Here is a 21,952-nt window from a genome sequence, read left to right on the forward strand (position 1 = left end):
GTCAACTCATTTTGTACGAATTCATGTCGTTCTACATCATCTTCATGTCAATATCATCTACTAGTTATATTTATATCAGCAATACTTAATAATAATAACAGTAATCAGAACGCTATAGTTAGATTGCTGTCAATCCATTCGTGTTATATATAAAAATACAGCAATTTTAGTTCACTATCATTTCATTTATCCTGATCTAGCCTCAATATAAGTATATCTATAGGTACATGTAATTGTAAAAGTACCACAGCTTCTAACGGATTTAATTATCATAAGCCCACAAAATCTTCATAAATGATGGTAATCTAAATAATTTGTCAAATATGTGTGGGTTATAATCCTTATACCTAACTACAAAATACCTAAACAAAGACCTACGTGCTATATATCAGCTATACATTGTGTTAACAGTAAAACGCGCCTTATTTTGATTTTTTTTAAATGTAAGACATTAACCATAAGCAATGGATTGAGAATATTTTAGTACTGTAGCAATACAGATAATTGTTTATTACCTTCAGAATACAGTATAAACAAACTATGGAGTTTTCTAAAACATATATCTTCATTATGAAACATCCTCATACATCTGCTCCATTTTCTATAGAAACGCCTTCTTCTGCAGGTTAATCGATAAACTGAGAATAAATAAATAAAAGTTTTTGAGATAAATCTACATAAAAACAGAAAAGGCAAAGAACAAGATATGTTTATGGAAGCTAGATATAAGTATTTACGAGGATATAGAAATTATGCATTCGTTGTTAATTTTGCATCCCAGTACAATGTACTGAAAATCCAATAAAATGTTAAAGACTTTAAAAACAAACAAAATAGTTTAGCTTAACCAACTATTTTGACGTGAGCGTCACTGATGAGTCTTATGTAGACGAAACGCCCGTCTGGCGTATCGAATTATAACCTGGTACCTTTGGTAACTATTATTATTTTGGATTATTTTACATGCATTTTCATTGATATGGTCATAATTATAAATAAACTTTTTACAGATTTTGATAGTAAATTTAAAAACATACCTACAGTATATAGTATAAAGTAACTGAATAAAAAACCCACAAATGACAGCAAATCGTCAAACAAGAGTTAACAAATAAAACAAATACTGTATTTATCTTTTTCATCCGAATTGGACATCTGGCCTGTCCTGTATCAGGAACGCACAACGACAAAAAATAAGAACTCAATTATTGGATGCCTTATTATGAAATCTCTTCAAGAGTCATACTACCAAAAGTAACATTATGGCATAGCGATAATCAAAGGAAGTAAATGATAGATACACACATTAAGCACGGAAAATCTATAAATGAAGACCGTCTAATTTGATCTCTTAAATAATTATTGAATATTTATTTATATGTCTTGTTACTTTCCGATGAATGAACTAGACGACCTTGCATGTTTTTGTTTATATCTAAAATATATTCTAAATTCAAACACTCACACACTACAAATATTTAGATAAGAAAAATAATAGTTACCACGCCCGTCGTAAGAAAATCTTCTATGTGTGACTTTAATCGATTTTCTGTGATGACCATGGTGTTTTCTCGGTATAGAAGAATGGGCTAGTATCCCTTGTTTTTGTAATTGAGTTACACAAACATCAGGATGTTTATACTCATGTATGCATGTGGTCATATAACGTACGAAACGTCTTCGTCGTATCAGAAATTTGTAGACTGAAATGAAAGAATAGCTAATATACATATATATATATATATATATACAGAATGTGTTTTCAGCCTTGTATAACCGTCACTAGTGATCCGATGGATTACAACTGTCGCTGGTTCAGAGTAATTAATATTTATACATAGCATATACTTGTTACAAAGGAGGGGTGAAAAATACCAAAGGGACAGTAAAACTCATAGATCGAAAACAAACCGACAACGCCATGGCAAAAAATGAAACAAAACAGACAAATAATCAAATAATAGTACACAAGACACAACATAGAAAAACTAAAAGACTTAGCAACACGAACCGCACCAATTGATAATGTTAACAAATAAATGTACAAATAACATTTCAAGACCTACTTTTTTTTATAACTTCTTGTTTCTGTACATTATAAAAAAAAGGTCAGTAAATCTGCCAGTGTGATTTTATATTGAAAACAATTCAACATCATTTTCATATTTTCATCATTTATTTTTTTCGAGACAGTTTATGTCGAACTTAATGTTTGTTATCAAATCGACTTGAACCCATTGACGCAATTGCGTAACTTATATTAATTGTCGTAAAATCATTTATTAATTGGCTGACAACTTTCAATCCATTTATTCAGCGTTTTGCATAAGAAATCTGTATCGGAACAAACTTCTAAGAAACATGGATTTAATGTGTGTATTGTTGCTTTTTCTAGACGTCATCAAATCATTTTAATCACCGAATTCCTATATTTGAAGAAAGTGAAACAAATATACTTTGGATTGGTTTTTAGGACTTGTATTGTGAAAATAATTGTATAATATTTGAGATCGCATGTTAGTTACATAAGTGCGTCACTGCTTGTGATGTCCCGTGGGGTCTGTTGTTGATTGAATATGTAATTTGTTTGTTGTTGTTCTGTGGTTTGCATGTTGTGTGTACTATTATATTATATGTGTGTGCCTTTCTCTGTGATGAGTGTTTTTTTGTGTCTTTGTGCTCTATACCCGTCATGTAGTGTTGTCATTTTATTGATAATTTATTTAAACATTGTCGTAAAAGCGGGAGGTTTGCCTAGCCATAAAACCAGAAACAACAACCATTTTTTTTCATTAAAGGTCCTGTACAAAGTCAATAATATGGCAAATATTTCATTTCTAAGTATGTTGGAGTTTGTTTTTATTGCACTTCCGTGTCTATGTTGTTTTTTTGTTTCCTCTTATAGTTGATGCGTTTCCGGTTTTGGTTTGTAACCCCGATTTGCTTTCTTTTAATCGGTTTATGACTTTTAACACCAGTATACTACGGTTGCCTTTTTTTCAAATAGATAAATTCAGTCGTATTTTGACAACAGATTTGTTTTCATTTACTTTATATTTTCCCAAGCGTCCAATTACCAATTATATAATTTAGTTACGTCTTAATTCTGAAATTGGTTTAGGTTAGACCTGAAGCAATCAAGGTTTTTGACATTTTCATTTATTGAAACAGATCATTTTGAATTCATAGTTGACGTTGAATAAAGCCTTCCAGTATAAATAAGTTACTCACAATGTGTTCTGTAAACTATCCCTCTCCTGACAAATTTTATCCCAAGGCCATACCCACGGCCAAATTTTTTGAACCAGTGTCGTCTACCTATAAGGTGTTTTTTGTACAGGTGTGGAAGGCACCTACGTATGCCACCATTTGCCCTCATACATAACCGAAGTGTCCTATAAAATGCTGTGTATTCAACACGTATTTTGTAAACTGTAAAAAGAGAAACAGTAATTTATAATAACGCAAAGTAACTTTGTGAATGTTTATACACAACAAACGTGAGAGAAATACTTTGATAGGAAAATGGATATATAAGACATTTACAACCCTGATAGATCAATTTGTTTAAATTCATAACAGGTTTTGTCTATTCAATATTAGTTTGACACAACAACAAAAAGACACACTTTTCATTTTTTGACAATCTGTCAAAACGTGTTTTGCTTAAAATATATAGGAACATTTTTACTTACAGTATCTATGGTAAAGAATTCCTTGTCCCACTAGACGAACTCCTAGTTTTCTGTAGAGTCGGAATATACGTTTGTTTACTCTAACATCATGTACATGCCCATACATTAAAGAGCTCCGATGTGAAACAAGGTGTTGTGATGTAACTAAAACAATAAAAACATATATTAATAGAATAAATATTGTTCAAGAAACTTCAAATTTTAAAGTTTTTAATTACTTATATAAAACTTACACTGGATCAAGGGGATATCCCTAACTATATGCGCCCGGAAAATTCCTTATTATTCTGAAAATCGTCAATATATCGAAATAGTTGTCAGTTTCAGATATTGTTCTTGTTAAACTGGTTGGTGAGCGCGAAGTGGCTTTTAGGGATTCAATATCAGAATTAATAGCTCTCTTGAAGTTAGTAAGAAGGGGCTTGACATATTAAATGGATATTTGACTTTATAAAGCTCACGCTATTGCATGATGAGTAAACAGTAGATAAAAGCAATGTATTATAATGCGAAAATGGTAAAAGTGGATCATGATACTATAATCTTTCAGGGGCACTTAATATCACTGCTGTTTAAGATGGGATTTGTGTTTCTAAGACTAGATTTGTTTGCAGTGTTTTGTAGACTTATATATTTTTGTCTTTCATATTTATTTTTTTTGGCAAATATAGTTACGTCATACACTTATCGGATTGTTGCTTGCTTTGATGATGGGTACGAAAAAAATATACTTTATGAGTACTTGAAATGTACTGTTAATACTAGAAATGAACGTCTCATAATGATTTCATGGTTTTTGTTTAATAAAAAAAAAGTTTGTTGTAGAAGGTAGTCAACGTTAAATTTAAGTGAACTATATAAGTATACTAATTGTCGTCTGAACATACCCCTCGGAAACATATGTTTGCCTCTCCATGTAACAGCATGCTTCAATATTCTTTGTTTTTGCAGTTGAATTAAACAAACATCGGTATGATGATAGATGTGGAGGCACGTAGTCATATAACGAATAAATCGCTTTCGTCGAATCAGGAACTTATAAACTGAAAATAAAAGATCATCTTTGATAGGTATGTAATATGTGAAGTAATAGTGTATGTCAACGACTCCCCACTAAGTTGTATTCTTTTTGATAAACAAAAGTTCGTTAATTCAAATACTTTACTTTATTTTGTCCTTCTATCCCTGCTAGTTTTGTCCCTGTTTTATGGATTAATCTTCCTCAGTGAAATGAAGTATAAAACGTGTCAAAACCTGTTTTGTGATCTTCATATTTTACCTCAACTTAATTTGTTGGTTCTTTTTACAACACATTTATATTAACAATAAACACTCATTGAGATGTCTTCAAAATCAATTCTATTTAGGAGAAGTTTTACCAATTACTGCAAAGACAAGAAGAACAAACAAAGAAAGACAACGATATTTTGAACTCATTAAAAGGCTTTGAGAAAACTGTGGTCAAAATCAAAGTCTTAAAAATATATTATTGATGAAAACTAAAACCAAAGCAAAATGATTATCTTTATTATAAGATAACATTGACAGTTAATTAAGTGACTTATGGTAGTTAAGTTCCACTTATCAATGTCTCTTTAAAAAAATGAATGTGATTGATTGTTAATATTTTTTTTCAACTATCCCTATATTGCTATATTTATTTCAGATACCATCAACCAGATTATTACCATTCTCCCAAAACGGGTACAATATTGAAGAGTGACAAGTTACTGCATGACTCGATGATTAAAAACGCATAGTGTGTTTGTGTATTTTTAAATGCTCTGTATACTTGTTTTCAGTATAATTTCATAATTTCAGAGGACGCTGATGAAGTGAAACACAACCATGACAAATGCAATTTTAACACTATGGTGTTCCGAATTCTACTTTTATCTTAACATAAATTGTTGTAAACTTTAAACCTTATAGGTTGCATTTCTGTAAATATTGACAATGAAATTTTCCATTGGAACTCTTTTTACGGCTAAAACTGTACGACTTTTACTATGAAGTTTTGAAAAAAATCTTATCCTAGAATTGAAAGTTCATATGCACCACAATCTTTTTCAAAGGTCAAAATATAGGGCTGTGCGGCATATTTTCATCGTTTATATGCCCTGAACTTCTCAAAGTTTAAACTAACACTAATTTTTTTAACTACCCCTACCTCGAATGAAAGGATACCACAGATTTCAATGTAAACAATATGCACGTGTATATTTACTGGTAACATTCCCAAGTTATGACTCTATGAGATGGAACATAGAGATCATAACTGGGAACCAGTATGTAAACAAAATTAATTTTCTACGAATATTCAAGATCTCCCAAAAGAGGCGTTTTTTTGAGAAACAGCTATATTTACAAAGTGCAACCTACAAACAATCAGTAATAACTACAAGTTTAAACGTTTTTGTTAAGCAAAACTTACAATGTTCTTTGTAAACTACCCCTCTCCGTACAAATTTTATTCCGAGTCCATAACCTTGACCATATTTTCTAAACCGGTGTTGTTTACCAATCAATGATTTCTTGAAGAGGATTGGAAGACAACCACCGACTCCATCGTGTGTTCTTCTCATACATGACCAAAGAGTTTTATAAACTATAGTGTAGTCCACACGTACTCTGTAAACTTGCAAAACATAAATGGCATAAACAGATTTAAGAATATTTGAATCATTTCAAAACATATACATAAAAACATTAACAGGTTGATTCTGTACATCACTTTATATTTCCCACAACGTTGATTATAAAAAATTAATGTGAATGGATTCCTCTTTGCTGCTTCGGTTGATTATGTCCAAACTATCGGCGGAATGAAAGAAAAGCGAAAATTTGTCATTCTTATAACAATGTTTGAACCTTCCCCTTTATCCTAAAGTTTGGGATTAATTCCAACATTTGATAATCCGAATCAGAAACGCCACTGATGAGACCGTACTAATTCACAAAACTTATTTATTGGATAACTCTACTATTAAATATAATCTATTATGAAATACTGCTAAAGAAAAAAATATATGGAAGGTTAGCACGTACATGTATGATTTTATAGATTTCCTTTGTTTGTATACGTTAGTTTGTTTAATAATGTTTACTTACAATATCCTTTAAAAAGAATGCCTTGTCCAACTAATCGAACACCAAGTTTCCGGTATCGTCTAAAAATCCGCTTGTCTACTTTAATAGCATGAATATGTCTAAGTCCCAAATTGCGATTCACAAACTGATGTTTTGTTGCAACTAAAATATAATTAATGTATGATTATAAGGTTATAAAAACTTATAGACTTGACGTCAACATTAAGGCATTTTAAATGTACGAAGGGGATAAAAAAGATAGCTTTCTACATAATATGTATAAAACAAACGACAAACTTGTCACTACAAGAACTATTCGACTAATTTAAAAAGAAACATTCAAAATTGCATGACTAGGTCAGTCCTAAAAGGATTTGCCTACAACATGTTATCACACAATTCACTTATCAGCAAGACTTTCATTTTTTGTTATTTAAAACTGATATGACGAATGATTTGAAGATGTAAGCAATTGAATATTTTTATCATTCTCATTTATCAAAACTGGTCATTCAGTTTTGGAATAAATGTTTTATCTTGCTATCGTAAATGACATGAAGATTTAAATATTTTCCATTTCAAAAAAAATGTTGGTGGTTGATAGAATTCATTTTATGCAATTTATTTTTTCTATTGTGATATTCATCACTTTTGTGTCTATCAACAATTTGAACCTTATGGATAGTACAATATTCCCAAAAAACTATCATTGAATAATTAAAAACATCATTGCTGTATTGCCTCTGTTAACTTACAATTACGACTGATTGTTTTGTGTACTTCAAATGAATGTGCATTTCCAAGAAGTCCTTTGTCCTGTAACTTATTAATACATTTGCTAGTTCTTCCTTTACTGTTCACACATACCGTCATATACTTAATGAACGTCTTCCTCACAACGTGATATTTAAGATCTGGATTAAGAAATATTATTCTATTATATGCATGTGAAAAATAAAAGTACCAAAATGTGACGCAAACATGCACTGTGTTTACAGTAATATCTGTAATATAGTCGCAACAAAAATGGTCATAATTATTTCACATCTCACATCTACTGCTTTGATTTTTTGGTATCTGAGATCGTAAGTCATGACATTCATTTATATTTATAAACGATCATAGAAAACATGCAAAGACGTAACGCAGTATACTGATTGGGTAAAGTACTTGTTGAATACAAGAACAGTGTTGAAATACTAAGATATCAATAAGAAGCAAACAGGCAGCGTCCGTATGTATATTAGAGTAAAAAATTGTTATAATAAAAAAAAAAAAATGTAAAATGAAGGTATAGATTAGAATGATATAAAAGCAATATATTGCAATATGGCAATATCTATGATGTACTGTTGGTTCAAAATTTATAGTGTGAAAACAAATCATTTTTTGATAGAGGAGCAACTTTTGTGGGTACAATTATTTGCTAAATGACAAATGATGAATCCAAACCGATATGAACTATCTTAACTCCTAGTTCACCAAAACCACAAAAATCCATAAAAAATAATTCATCACGAATATCAATGTATAATTTGTATATACTCACAATAGTTTTCATAGACAATTCCTTTTCTAACAAATTTTACTCCTAGACCAAACCCGCGACCATATCTTTTATATTTGTGTCGTTTACCAAGTAATCCACGTCCATACAATCTAGGAAAGCAATGCGCAACTCCACCATATGTTCGAATACATTTCTTCATTGAAATATAAAGTCTTCTTTCGCTACATCGTAGTTTATAAACTACAAACGATTATGTATAATATTTATCAATTGAACTAAAACGATGTATTTATATCAATATACAATAAGGTACCGGCTACCAGTACTCTGAATTATTAATTCCTACAAAGTATATATCATATACGAAGGATAATATGATAGTAAAATTTGTTTAGTGTAAAAAAAACATATCACATTATTGTGTTTTGCAGTTGACTTTACAGATTATATATTCATTCTCAATGTTATGAAATATTTTTAAAAAACTGCACACAGTGATAGTAAAATATGTTTATTGAAATAGAAAATATTCAATTCACCACTGTAGTTTTTTACAGTTAGCAAATAGTGAAGTCATAAAATGTTTCTAAAACATGCAGTAAAAAGAAATAAAATTACAGATTTTGAAAAAAAACAAACCCTAAACTTCGCATACAAACGTATACAATGCGGCATAACTCAATCAACGAATTGACTAATACAGAAATTCCCATACTTGTATAGACGAATGAACGATCATTAATTTGGATCTGATCATACGAATTTAACATTATAATGTTCAATACTAACATTTTTTTCTCTACTTAAAAAATTCTTAAAAAAACAACCCCATATATTCTTTAATTTTTCTGCGAACATTAATCATGCTAATGTGTTCGTGACACTTTATTTGAGTGCGAATTCGCAAAACAATATACGCTTGTCCTGACAACTCATCAGATTTTAGTAAATGAAGAGTTCCGGCAATTATGTCCGTTACTGTGTGTTGTCATGGTTTGTCTCTTCCCAATCAATTTAAAAGACTACAATTGGTAAACTACTGTCGACTTGATTAAGTGTTTTTATATTTTTCAAATATTTTTTTTATGATTAGACTATTTCTACTGTTAGTAACAAGTGAAACTGCGAGCTACTGCTCACTGATGATACCCCCGCCGCAAGTGGATAATATTAATAGTGTAAAAATATGCAAGTGTTCGGTAAACAGGAAGTTGTCGAGTGATGAATCTGAAAACGCATCACACGGTATAGCTGACTTATATAAATCCTGAAACCAAATTTCAGAAATCCTTGTATTGTAGTTCCTGAGAAAAATGTGACGAAAATTTTCAACTTGGCTATCATGTGTAAAATCAGACAAGTGTTCGGTAAACAGGAAGTTGTCAAGTGATGAATCTGAAAACGCATCACACGGTATGGCTGACATATATAAATGTTGATACCAAATTACAGAAAGGGTGGATGTGTAGTTCCTGAGAAAAATGTGACGAAAGTTTCATGGGACGGACTGACTGACGGACGGACGGACGGACTGACGGACGGACTGACAGACAGAGGTAAAACAGTATACCCCCCTTTTTTAAAGCGGGGGTATAATTACGAAACAACATGTCGTTTTGCTGTTATTGTCGGTTTGGAAACGATTTACAGCCCAAGTTATTTGTGTTTGGTAGAAACTGTAGTATCACGTACAACGATGCTTTGCGTTCTTGTGATTGTGTCTTTTTTTTAGCCTCATTGGTCAATTTACCTAGCGGAAGTACATATACATGTGACCATAGTAGAATGGTCATTCTTTCAATATCCCCGAATGTAGAAAGGCGTGTCTACTGGAGAACGGCAGCCGTACTGACACTTACAAAGGTAAAAAATCTTTTTTATTATAAAAAAAAAAAAAAAAAAAAAAAAAAATGCCTAGGTGGCATAGACCTTGGTGGTCATAAGCCTTGGTGGCTATTAATGAGATTTATTAGACCTTGGTGGTCAAAAGCCTAGGTGGCTAATATGAGATATTTTGACCTTGGTAGTCAGGAGCCTTGGTGGCTATATATTTTTTATATTGGTGTTATTTTATTATAATATAATGAAAGAGTACGTGCCGGTTTTTTCAGAATTTAGAGAATAAATGTTAGAATGTAGAAAATTTGATAGGACCACGTTCGACTGCTCGGGTTGCACGTGGGAAGCATGCGAATATGTGAACAGAATAACACATGGTAATATGTTGGTACTTTATTATGTTATAATAAGAATACATTTAATGCTGCATAATTCAAGTAATCTTGCGTATTATTTAATAGATTAAATAAGATTCTAGAATGTAGCATGGCTCTACTTTTGAACAGAAATATGAAAAGAAGTAGTTTTTTATTTTACGAAAACCGTTTGGTTTATATCTAGTTCAATTTGTTAATCGTTCCATTTTCTATTTACGCGGTCTGCTTGATTTCTTCAGTTGTGCGTGTTTGATTAATCAATATTAGAGCTGGTTTCTTGATGCGTGTAGGGCGGGACTTTGGTTGGATTGCTTGCTTTGTTGGTATATTATATAATATATAGTTATTTGAATAACTTCTTATCAAGTTTAAATATAGTATATTTACCATATATATTGTTTGAAGATTTAAATCTTAATTACAAAACTTGAGTTGAGCAAGCATGCCAACCAGGGTTTTGCTCTGCAGGCATTGTGAAATTAGCTGTATGCAATGTTAATAGAATGAAGATAATTACTATATAAATACTTTTGGTTGTTTATTTTTAGATGGTGTTGCCACCAGTCCTAAAGAAGCGATATAGTTTAAAGGGAATGAAACTAGTTCCAGTAATCAAACGTATAAGACCAGGACAGCCGGAATCATTAAAAGGATTAGCTAGAATGAATAAAGAACTGAAAACTGAAAATTTGAACATGGAGGAGATAGCGCAACATGTAAAGGTGCTTACTGGGGAGGACTTGGATGAAATTTGCCAGTTGTCTGGGAGAAGTGATGACGATGTGGGTGAGGTCAGGTGGATCCTCCACTCACTGATTATATATGCAAATGAGTTTGGACAGCCGAAGGGTCAAGATCTGCAGGTTTCGGAAGGAGACTCTGTGAGTTATTTATTTTTTCTATATTTAATATTCCCCAGCGAGATTTTTTACTTGCGTTTTATCTCCTCGGGTTTATCATTCGTGTTTATTTACATTTTGAAAAAAAAAAAAAAAAAAAAAAAAAAAAATTAGATATATACGATGCTTCGTAATAGTTTTCCAGATTTTCACTTTATGTATTAGCATTATTATATATAAAACTATAGTATTTATGATATTTTAGAAATACACAGCTGAAATTAATTACTAATCAATACACTAAGATTAATTTAATGGTTGAATAAGAATGAGTCTACAAAAAGGTCACGTGTACTTTAACACAGATAACAATAACATAGGTGATAAATAAAGCTACCCAACTCATATGCTATTATATTGACTTTATTAGAATAAAATGAATGAAAGTTTTGAGCTTGAAATAGAATATATGTAATTTTTATTGAAATATAATGTTATCATTATTCAAATGTTTTTTACATGAATTTTTTATAGGCTCCAATACAAAGTACTTCTGATATGGACACTCAACCAAAGGCTGGGAAAAGAAAACCTGACTCGTCTACTGCTAGTGATACCTTAGAAGATAGGATAGCTTCCTTGGAAAAAAAGACCAAAGTTGAAATAATAACAGAGCTGAAGGACAAGGTGAGGACATTGTGCTTGCAACAGAATCCAAGCGATTCTCTAATTCTCTTAACGTTAGATGAACTTGCAAAATTTTCCAAAAAATTAGATCACGATGATGCGGACGTTTATGAAGAGCTGACTAGGCAGGCAAACAGGCACTACTCCAAACTGGATATTTCTAGTTTGTGCCTATCAGTTTTAGGTGGGAAAGCCGTTGATACGATTACGAAGGCTATTTCTAAATGTTTGAAAGAGAAACAATCGGAGAACAAAAATGATGGTAACGCTGCTCAGGGTAGTGATAATGCTCCAAAGCGGGAAGAATCCCCTTTGAGTAATTTGTACCCACAATTCCAGAACCCGCTTATGTATTCCATGTATCAGCCAAGTTATCTACCTCAAGGTGTGCAACCGTATGGTAATTTTACAGCCGGGGGTTACAGGAATACAACGCCCATGGGGGCTAGGTTTGGATTCCGTCCTAGAGGCGCTTGTCACTTTTGTGAAAGTAATACACATCAGATAAAAGACTGTGAAAAGATGAAAGTGGCCAAAGGAAAATGAAGGATAAAAATTTAATTTGTTGATAATTATTTATCTTTTTTAATAAAACATAATAATGTAGCAGAATTTTTTGCATAGTGTTTTTATTCTATTTATTTGCTATTTGGTTTTCAAACCAACACGCTACTGTATGGTAATTTGAGAATTTCTTTGTCTACAGTCCAAGGGGCACTGATCCCCTAGTGGTTTTTCCACGCGGGTTGTAGGTGAAGGAATTCTTCCTTTGAGTGTAACTTATGCTGGTTTTTCATTTAAATCAAAGTAATTTCTTTGTTATCTACAGGGAACTACGGATACAACTATTGGTAATTCTTTTGTACAAATCCCAGAGTGGGAGTTAGAAAGTGGATTTGATCCTTTGAATGTAACAGTAAGGGGAAAACCAGCATGGCTAACACTTAAAGGCAGAGTTCCTTCACTTACAAACCTCAGTCCACGTGCGGAAGAGGTCTATCATGATAATGTTTTGTTTGATATAGACTCTTTACAATTACGTGACCCTGATAAATTTGTCTCTGGACATTTACATAATTGTGTATCAGAATGGAGGCTTATTCTTGATGAAAATGCACATCAAGACGTGGTGAAGTGGCTTGAAGATGGAGTTGATGTTGGAGAGTTTTTTCGACGTTTTAAGGGAAACTTTAAGGGAAGAAATTATGACTCTGAAATACCCCCTAGAAATTATTTTCAGAATGCAGCTATTTGTAAAAAATACTCTGCTTTTATATCAAAAGAATTGTGCGAGAGAATTTCAACTGGGTGCATCAAACTTTTGGGAAGGGTAGGTGAATGTCAACCCCCTAGAGTTATTATGCCATTAACTGTAGAACCAAGTAAACCACGGTTATGCCATGACGAAAGATATCTTAATTTATGGGTCAAAGATTTACGTTTTCATTTGGAGAATTTAAAAGATGTTCATAGGTTGGTTCAAGAGAATGCTTTGATAATAACATGTGATGAAAAGTCGGGCCATGACCATGTCAATTTGCAAGAATCATCTCAGACATATTTTGGTATTCAATTCGGTGGTTTTTATATGACATATACTACTCTACCGTTTGTATGGAAAGCATCGCCGTTTATCTACCAATCGATAGGAATTTGTGTGACCTCTTATTTAAGACAGCTAGACGTCATAAATACATTGTATATCGACGATAGGTTTGTTGTTACAGGTGGAAGTAAGAATAGCGATGATGCTATGCTTGAAGCAAGTAAAATAACCTATATGGTTTTGCAGTTGCTGACAAGGCTAGGTTATACACTGTCTCTTAGTAAATGTTCACTAATACCTGGCACATGTAAGAAATTTCTTGGTTTTTTTAGTTGACTCTGTTAAACAGGCGTACATACTTCCTGATGATAAGAAGTTGAAATTTATTGATTTGAGGAAATCTATACTTTTAATGGATGAGGTTGACTTGAGGACACTGCAAAGATTTTGTGGTAAATGTATTTCGTTGACATTGGCTGTTCCAGGGTGCAAGTTGTTTTGTAGGGAAGTGAATGCTGCAATATCTACTTGCGTTAAAAACAGTAGAAAGGTTAAGGTATTGGGACCGTTGAGGGATGAACTAATGCATTGGCGTTTTCTTGATACTTGGACTGGATATTCCAAATGGAGGTCTGAATTTCACAAGGTGATTGAGTTGTCGACTGATTCCTCTGGTTTCAGGTATGGCGCTTCAGTGAAGCTTGCGGCGAGTACAATGACATTGGGGGACTATTGGGATACAAATGACTGTAGACCAATTCATGAGAAAGAGGCTGATGCTGTCCTGAAGTCGTTACAGTCTTTAGACAGTTCTTTGCAAGATTCTAGGGTTGATTTGTTTAAAGACAACATGGCTGTTATAGCGGCATGGGAAAATCAAGGTTGCAAGTCTAGAGCTTTAAGTTGCATCATGAAATAAATATTTAGCCATGTGTCAACTTATAACATTGATTTACATTTGAAATATGTCCCTTCCTGTTTAAACGAAGCGGATGCCCTATCAAGATTAACTAATACCGCGGATTCAATGTTAAGTGAGGAGTCGTGGTTACTGGTAGAGTCTTTGTATGGTCCCCATTCAGTTGACCTAATGTCTTTGGATTCTAATGTCATGAAGTCATCTACAGGTGTTCCACTGAAACATTTTACTCCATGGCCTACCCCATGTTCCGCAGGAGTTAATTTGTTCTCACAGAACCTGAGGAGTGAGCAAAATCCGTATGTTTACCCACCTTTCGTACTTGTATTTCCAGTATTGAGTCTGTTGCGAGAGCAGGGCATTTCTTGTACAATTATTGTCCCCGAAATGCGACCTTTACCGATATGGTGGCCAATTTTGAAATACTACTCCGTGGAATCGGTATGTCTTGGTATGAAGGGTGACAAAGGTGTAGTCAAGACGCCCTCAAAACGTGGCTTTATTCTAGATAAAGTGGGATTAAGGTGGTCATTGTTTGCATTTAGGGTCTTTTTTTCACGAAGCTAGAGTATCTACTGTTTTATATATAGTAAATAGTCCAATGGTTTGTTGCAGGGTGCTGACATTATTATAGACTGGCAAGCAATAAATGATCGGACAGCAGATTTTGATGAACGGATGACTTCTTCTTCCGACTATAAAAGAAAGAACAGTTTGTTTGAAACTTTTCTTTGTTTTCTTGAAAAATCACCGAAAAAGCCTTCGCTAGCTACATGTGGACCAAATGATGTAAGAATTTTTTTGGTTTGGAAGGATAAGTTTGGAAAAACTACTGTCCATGATATAAACGGCAATATTTGGGATTAAAGGGTATGTTTCAGTGTTCTTGTCCTAACCGATTAGCTTCGGCAACAGTAGAAGGTATCATTAACCAATTGGTAAATTTATTTGATGATAAAGGGTTGGGTAGGACTTGGTGCGATGTGGAAAGGAAAGGAAATCCGGCAGTTTCACCTGTAATCAAAGAGTATTTAAAATTAGTGCAAGTCGAACAAGCTAAGGCGCATATTCTACCCAAACAGGCGAAGCCTATATTTTTGACAAAGATTAAATCTATTAGTGCTTTTATTTCTCGGGAACTTCAAAAAGACGGTTCTAAGCTTAAGGAAAAATTTGTCCTTTACAAAGATCAAGCTTGGTTTAAGTTGCAGTATTTTGCTGGCGATAGAGCAAGTGATCTCTCTATAGTTGTTGCACAAGAGGTGAAGTTTCTTAAAGACGGTTCAGGGTTTGTTTTCCAGCATACGTTTGGTAAAACTCTCCGGGGTAAAAAGGGTAGGAGTAACTCGTTCGTCATCAAGAGATGCGATGACAATGTAGTTTGCTCGGTAAAAGGATTGTTGGATTTTGTTCAATTTGCCCACTCGTGTAATGTGGATTTGACAAAAGGCTACTTGTTTAGGGTAGTTTCAGAAAGTGGTAGGGTGTTGGAGAAACCAGTTAGTTATTCTGTGGTATATGAGAGATTACGATACTATCTGTCGACTCTGGGTATATATGAAGGGGAAACGCCTCATAGTTTCCGGTCTGGTTGTACTGTTACTATGGCTTTGTCTGACTCAGCTAGCAATGTTGACGAAGTGATGAATCACGTTGGGTGGTTCGGTAAAGCAAGTGCGGAATATTATGGTCGTGTAAATACACTGATTGATTCTGAAATTGTGGCTTCGAATCTTGCGGCGTCTGTTAGCCAAGCCGAAAATATTGAACTACAATATAGAGAGAAGGCAGATTTTTCCGGGCTAAAAAGGGTTTTTTAAATGACAATCTTAATGGTAATAGGTTCTAGAATACATATGTTTGCATTTAAGTATTGTGATTTGAAGGATTTCATACAATTTGTATTTTGTTGTGTAACTATGATTTATAGAATTAATGCTTATATATTTTGAACTTAATGTTGATCTTGTAATTGATGGCAATTAAACGATTTAAGTTCATAAACATTTTTGTTTTGAATATTGGGAATAAAAGTGTTATTATTTATGTGAATACGAAGTATTTTCTAATTCTTATGTGATTTACCACGTATGATTTTGTAAATTGCAGAGTTTTCTACCCATAACTTAACATGGACTGAATGCTAGAAGATATTAAACAGTGAGGATATGGGTATAGCCTCATTGGTCAATTTACCTAGCGGAAGTACATGTACATGTGACCATAGTAGAATGGTCATTCTTTCAATATCCACGTTTACGGTAGTTGGCCGTAAGAATACGGTTCGGCAATAGTGTTAACCATTTTCCATATTGGTGGTATTTCAAAAGATATTCTTTTGCTAGTCTAAGCTGGGTGTTATTTGTATTTTTAAAAAAGTAACCCCCCCTCCCAAACCCTTGTCTATATGTTTGCTATCATCTAGTATTCGGTTTCATATTGCAGAGTTTTCTCCCCATAACTTAACATGGACTGAATGCTAGAAGATATTAAACAGTGAGGATATGGGTACATTTAAATTACATGACTTTGTTATATTATCTAAACTCACTTACAATTTCTATGATAAACAATTCCACGTCCTATTAATCTCACACCAAGTTGATGGAACCTTTTGAAGTAATGTCCAGCTATCGCCATATCAGAACTTTCCTGATGTTCTGTATGAGTTTCTATTGTCTGTCTGCTCATATGTCCGTGTGAATTATATTTTCGACCATGGATAGCTACACGATGGCGGCCATGCTCTAATGCAGACTGGTGAATGTGACGTAAACGTTTATGTAAGCTTCTTTGCTTAATTACTTCTAAATGTGTTCTTTTTGTATTGATTGTCGTATGGTGGCTTCCTAAATGATGATGTTTCAGATGGTTTCTTAAATTGTGCTTGTGGTTTAAATGCCTGAGGTGTTTTAGGATTAGTTGATGGCTAGAGAAATGTCTGTGATGTCCATGTTGTACCAAATGATCTACATAGTAAAAGTAAAATTTCAAAAGCCAAAAAAAAAAAAAAAAAAAAAAAAATGAAGAAGAAGAACGTTAGGATAACATTTATTCTTAATATACTGTAATAAATTCAGGTAATTGAACCTTGCAATCAGTTGACAGAAACAAACGGACCACATAATCATTTAAAAAATATTACTACTATACAGTCAACATCTTTGTCGGCCTTAAACTTTTTTCTCTAAAGAGTAAGGAACTAGTTAATAAAATTAACGGTACCAATTTTTTTGCACCAATGTCATGACGAAGATAAACAAAATTGAAAATGTTAATTAATGTATCCCCTAGTTTTTGATGGGGTTCGTGTTGCTTCTTCGTTATTTTTCTGTGTTGTGTTATGTGTACTTTTGTTTGTCTGTTTGTCTTTTTCATTTTTAGCCTGGGCGTTGTCAGTTTATTTTCGATTTATGAGTTTGACTGTCCCTCTGGTTTCTGTTGTCCCTCTTCTATCATACTCTATTAGTACTACTGAATGAAGGTCGTGTTTTTTTTACAAAAAAAAAAAACCGATAAGTTCAAGATAAATGTCATTTGAAAGTTTAAACATTAATTCAAGGTTCATATAAATCACTGAAGTGGTTTTGTTTTTTACTTTTTGGTATCTGTATTTATTTGTTACTGTCAAAATCAAATTATCCTTCAAGGTTTATTTTATTCGTTAAAGAGTATATTAACTGGCCTCATTACACTTTGATAAGTTGTTTTGTGAACATACCCCTATGAACATGACGTATAATGTGTTTTCCATTCCATTTTACAGCATTTCCTATTATTCCTTGCATGTGGAACTGGGTTAAACAAACGTCAGCATGATGATAGTTGTGGATGCATGTGGTCATATAACGAACAAATCGTCTACGTTGTATAAGGAATTTATAGACTAAAAAATTAAAATGACTTATTTTAGAATTAGCAATACGAGATAACATCATTATCGTATAGGGCAAGCTCTATGTTTGCCAATAAGATGTTAATTGTGAAAAAAATTATTATGTTTTTAACTTCACTGTTTATTCTATCGGTGTATTACTTCGTCACAACAGTCTGTTTGCATTTCATTATTTTTCATGGTCATATGTTTGAATGAAATTTCATTGTAAATAGTTAACTACTGTAAAACAACTGACTAATAGTTAATTGATGTAAAATATGCAGTTAGAAAACACTCACAATGTTTTTGAAATACTATGCCTCTCCTTACAAATTTAACACCTAGGCCATATCCCCGGTTATATTTTTGGAACCGGTGTCGACTGCCTATTAAGTTCTTTGTGTGCAGGTATTGAAGACAGCTACGCATGCCGCCATGTGTCCTCTTACATGACCGAAGGGTCTTATAAAATACACTGTAGTCCATACTGAATCTGAAAACTTTCAAAAAAAAAAAAAAAACCAAATCACACTAGAAGTTTAAATCAATATATAAAGGAACTAGATATAGACATACATTAACATTAATATGCATGTATCGACTACGTTAGTTATATAATATTACTTTGAAATAAGATATTGAACATTCTGATATAAAATGGAGATTTAGACAAATTGAAATGGATAAAAAATAATAATTTATGTTTATACATTCCATAACGTCAAAATGTGAAATCACATTTGATGCTTTGATATAAGAAAGAAAATATATAAAAAAGCAAAAGATTGGTTTACTTACAGTATCCATGGTAAGTAATGCCTTGTCCTACTAAATGAACTCCAAGCTTTCTATACAGTCGGAATATTCGCTTGTCTACTTTGATTTCATGAACGTGTCCATAGTTGGAAGTGCTTCGGTGTGAAACTATAATATATTGTAAAGTTTAGATACAAAGAAAACTTTTTGTCACAATAATAAAATAGGCGGAGGAAAAATTAAAAAAAAAGCGACGAAATTTGTTTTCATATAATTCAAATGAATGATATCATTTCATTAAAAGTGTGAGAACATATGACACAAGTTTTGGTTTTATTACCAAATTTATCCTTTTGTAATTTTTGAGTGATGGATCGAAGATCACTGTACATCTTTCGGAAACTATTTCTAGGTGTTCCAACGCCTGCTGTATTCCATTTGACTTGTAGTTTAGGTAACAATTAGTAACGTCATTAGTTCATCAACAATTTTTGACTAATTTTAGTACATTTCAAATTTCGAATTCATGAATGAATTAATAAACATCGTTTCTAATTGTACAATGAACATACATACCTCTGTGATGCAAATGCTTTCCTCTCCATGTAACACCATGTTCTATTATCCCCTGTTTGTGTAAGTGGTATAAGCAGACACCAGTTTTATGATAGTTGTGGATACACGTGGTCATGTAACGAACGAATCGTCTTCGTCGTATGAGGAATTTGTAGACTAAACAGTAAAAAAAAGTGTGACAGCAGTAGAAATTATAAAACATCATTATCGAATAGTGCATGCAATTTGAACGTTGTATGTCAGTACGATATTAAAAAAAAGTGTTTCAACCTTACTTTGTCATCGTACTACAATCATGCTATCTGCCTATCATCCCATAATTTTGTGTAGCTACTTTGCTTTTAAAAAACTTCAATGAAAAGGAGAAGTTTTATCAATACTGATCCTCATCTATTTCAGACAAATTGAATCCTGGTATCTATGATGAGTTTATTTAAAAATAAAAAAAGAAGATGTGGTATGATTGCCAATGAGTCTACTCTCCACAACAGACCAAATGAAACAGAAATTAACAATTATACGTCACCGTAAGGCCTTTAGCAATGAGCAAATACCATACCGCATAAACATGTTATTGATATACATTAAATTTCAAATTTTATAATGTGAAATGTATTTTATCGCTTTTATTATCATATGATTAAATGAAATGTAATGGTAAACAGTTTAGTTCTGTATATAACGAGTAAAATGTGTGCAAAAACATCAACAAAACCAACATGATAGTCCATCTTTTATAACATTTCAACCAATAATATATAAATTACAATGTGTAATCAAACATAATGGATCTGATGTTCAGTAGTTGTGGTTTGTTGATGTGTTTCATAGGTGATTCTCGTTTCTCGTTTTTAATAGATTGAACCGTTGGTTTTCTTGTTTGAATGGTTTTACACAAGTATTATGTAGGGCCCTAGCTAATTGTTCGGTGTGAGCCAAGGCCTCGTGTTGAATACCATACTTTGTCCTATAACAACCTATAACGGTTTACTTTGATAAAGTGTGACTTGGATTGAGAGTTATCGCATTGCACTGATACCACATCTTCTTATATCTAATTATTGAATCATACCGACTATAAAAAAGTTAAAACATGTAAAAGTTCTTGTTTCTTAAAAAAAGGCAACAGTACTACTTACAATGTTTTTGATAAACTATTCCTCTCCTGACAAATTTGATTCCAAGGCCATAACCTCGGTTATATTTTCTAAACCGGTGCCCAACGCCTATCAACTCTTTTTTGTGCAGGTATTGAAGACAGCTAAGCATGCCACCTTGTGTCCTCTTACATGAACGAAGGGTCTTATAAAATACGCTGTAGTCTAAACTGAATCTGTAAACTATCAAGCAAAATTCATCTCATTGTTATATTTTGATACCGCACACTTTTTAATGTAAATTTATTCACAAACATATAGAGGATACAAATACATAAATAAACCTATATATGAATATACGTCAATATACAATCTGCGACTATAAAGAATAAAAAATATAGCTAAATTTGATCATTTCTTACATTACTGATTGATTTTTCAAAATATGAAATCACATTTGATGCTTTGATATAAGAAAGAAAATATATAAAAAAGCAAAAGATTGGTTTACTTACAGTATCCATGGTAAGTTATTCCTTGTCCTACTAAATGAACTCCAAGCTTTCTATACAGTCGGAATATACGCTTGTCTACTTTGACATCATGACTGTGCCCATAATTTGAAGAGTGTCGGTGTAAGAAAAAGTGTCCTGATGCCACTAAAATGTAGCGATGATATGAAAAATAAGCTTAACATAAGATGCATTTGAAAGGTTAAATTTATAATTATAAATATTTTAATTACGTCGTTGGCGTACGAACCATAAAGAAAGGTTAAACAACTATAAGATAAACAATTCTCTTTGAATTCTAATAACAATGATTGAACAAAATGAGTTCCATAAACATAAAACGGTAAAATTTGAGCAAATTCTGCACCACGTGTTAAACCTGCGGTAATTTCTCGGAAAGTACGAATTTAATGTTTTCATATGCTTTAATGTCCGTCTACATCTTGATACCGTAAACCTCTTAATGTCCAATGTTTAAGCTTTGTGATTAGTAGAGCCTTCATATTTGATCTAACTTCAAACATCATTTCATTACAAAAAAAATACAAAAAATACAAAACACAAATCAAATTTGTTTGCCTTGCTGTTAAATTAGTTTTCCAGACATTTTATGTAAAAAATGGTGATAATCA

The 21,952-nt window shown here is 32.6% G+C and overlaps 2 protein-coding genes across 2 annotated transcripts; both read left to right on the plus strand.

Moving 5' to 3' along the window:
* The first annotated feature begins 10,114 nt into the window (after positions 1-10,114).
* LOC143066750 (uncharacterized) lies at positions 10,115-12,892 on the plus strand. Its single transcript, XM_076239562.1, has 4 exons — positions 10,115-10,158; positions 11,060-11,392; positions 11,885-12,200; positions 12,867-12,892. The coding sequence occupies exons 2-4, from the start codon at positions 11,060-11,062 to the stop codon at positions 12,890-12,892; spliced, it is 675 nt and encodes a 224-aa protein (XP_076095677.1). The 5' UTR covers positions 10,115-10,158.
* Positions 12,893-13,651: 759 nt separating this feature from the next.
* On the plus strand, positions 13,652-16,372 carry LOC143066515 (uncharacterized). Its single transcript, XM_076239424.1, has 2 exons — positions 13,652-13,666; positions 15,663-16,372. Exons 1-2 carry the CDS (start codon positions 13,652-13,654, stop codon positions 16,320-16,322), a joined length of 675 nt encoding a protein of 224 aa, XP_076095539.1. The 3' UTR covers positions 16,323-16,372.
* The last annotated feature ends 5,580 nt before the right edge of the window (positions 16,373-21,952 follow it).

Source organism: Mytilus galloprovincialis, chromosome 3, assembly GCF_965363235.1.
Source record: "Mytilus galloprovincialis chromosome 3, xbMytGall1.hap1.1, whole genome shotgun sequence".
NCBI lineage: Eukaryota > Metazoa > Mollusca > Bivalvia > Mytilida > Mytilidae > Mytilus > Mytilus galloprovincialis.

Excerpts from the sequence above, each read along its gene's own strand:
- LOC143066750 (XM_076239562.1), top strand. The coding sequence starts at position 11,060 with ATGGTGTTGCCACCAGTCCTAAAGAAGCGATATAGTTTAAAGGGAATG. Across the intron at positions 11,393-11,884 it reads AGGTTTCGGAAGGAGACTCT|GCTCCAATACAAAGTACTTC; the intron begins GTGAGTTATTTA and ends AATTTTTTATAG. Across the intron at positions 12,201-12,866 it reads CTCCAAACTGGATATTTCTA|GGAACTACGGATACAACTAT; the intron begins GTTTGTGCCTAT and ends TGTTATCTACAG.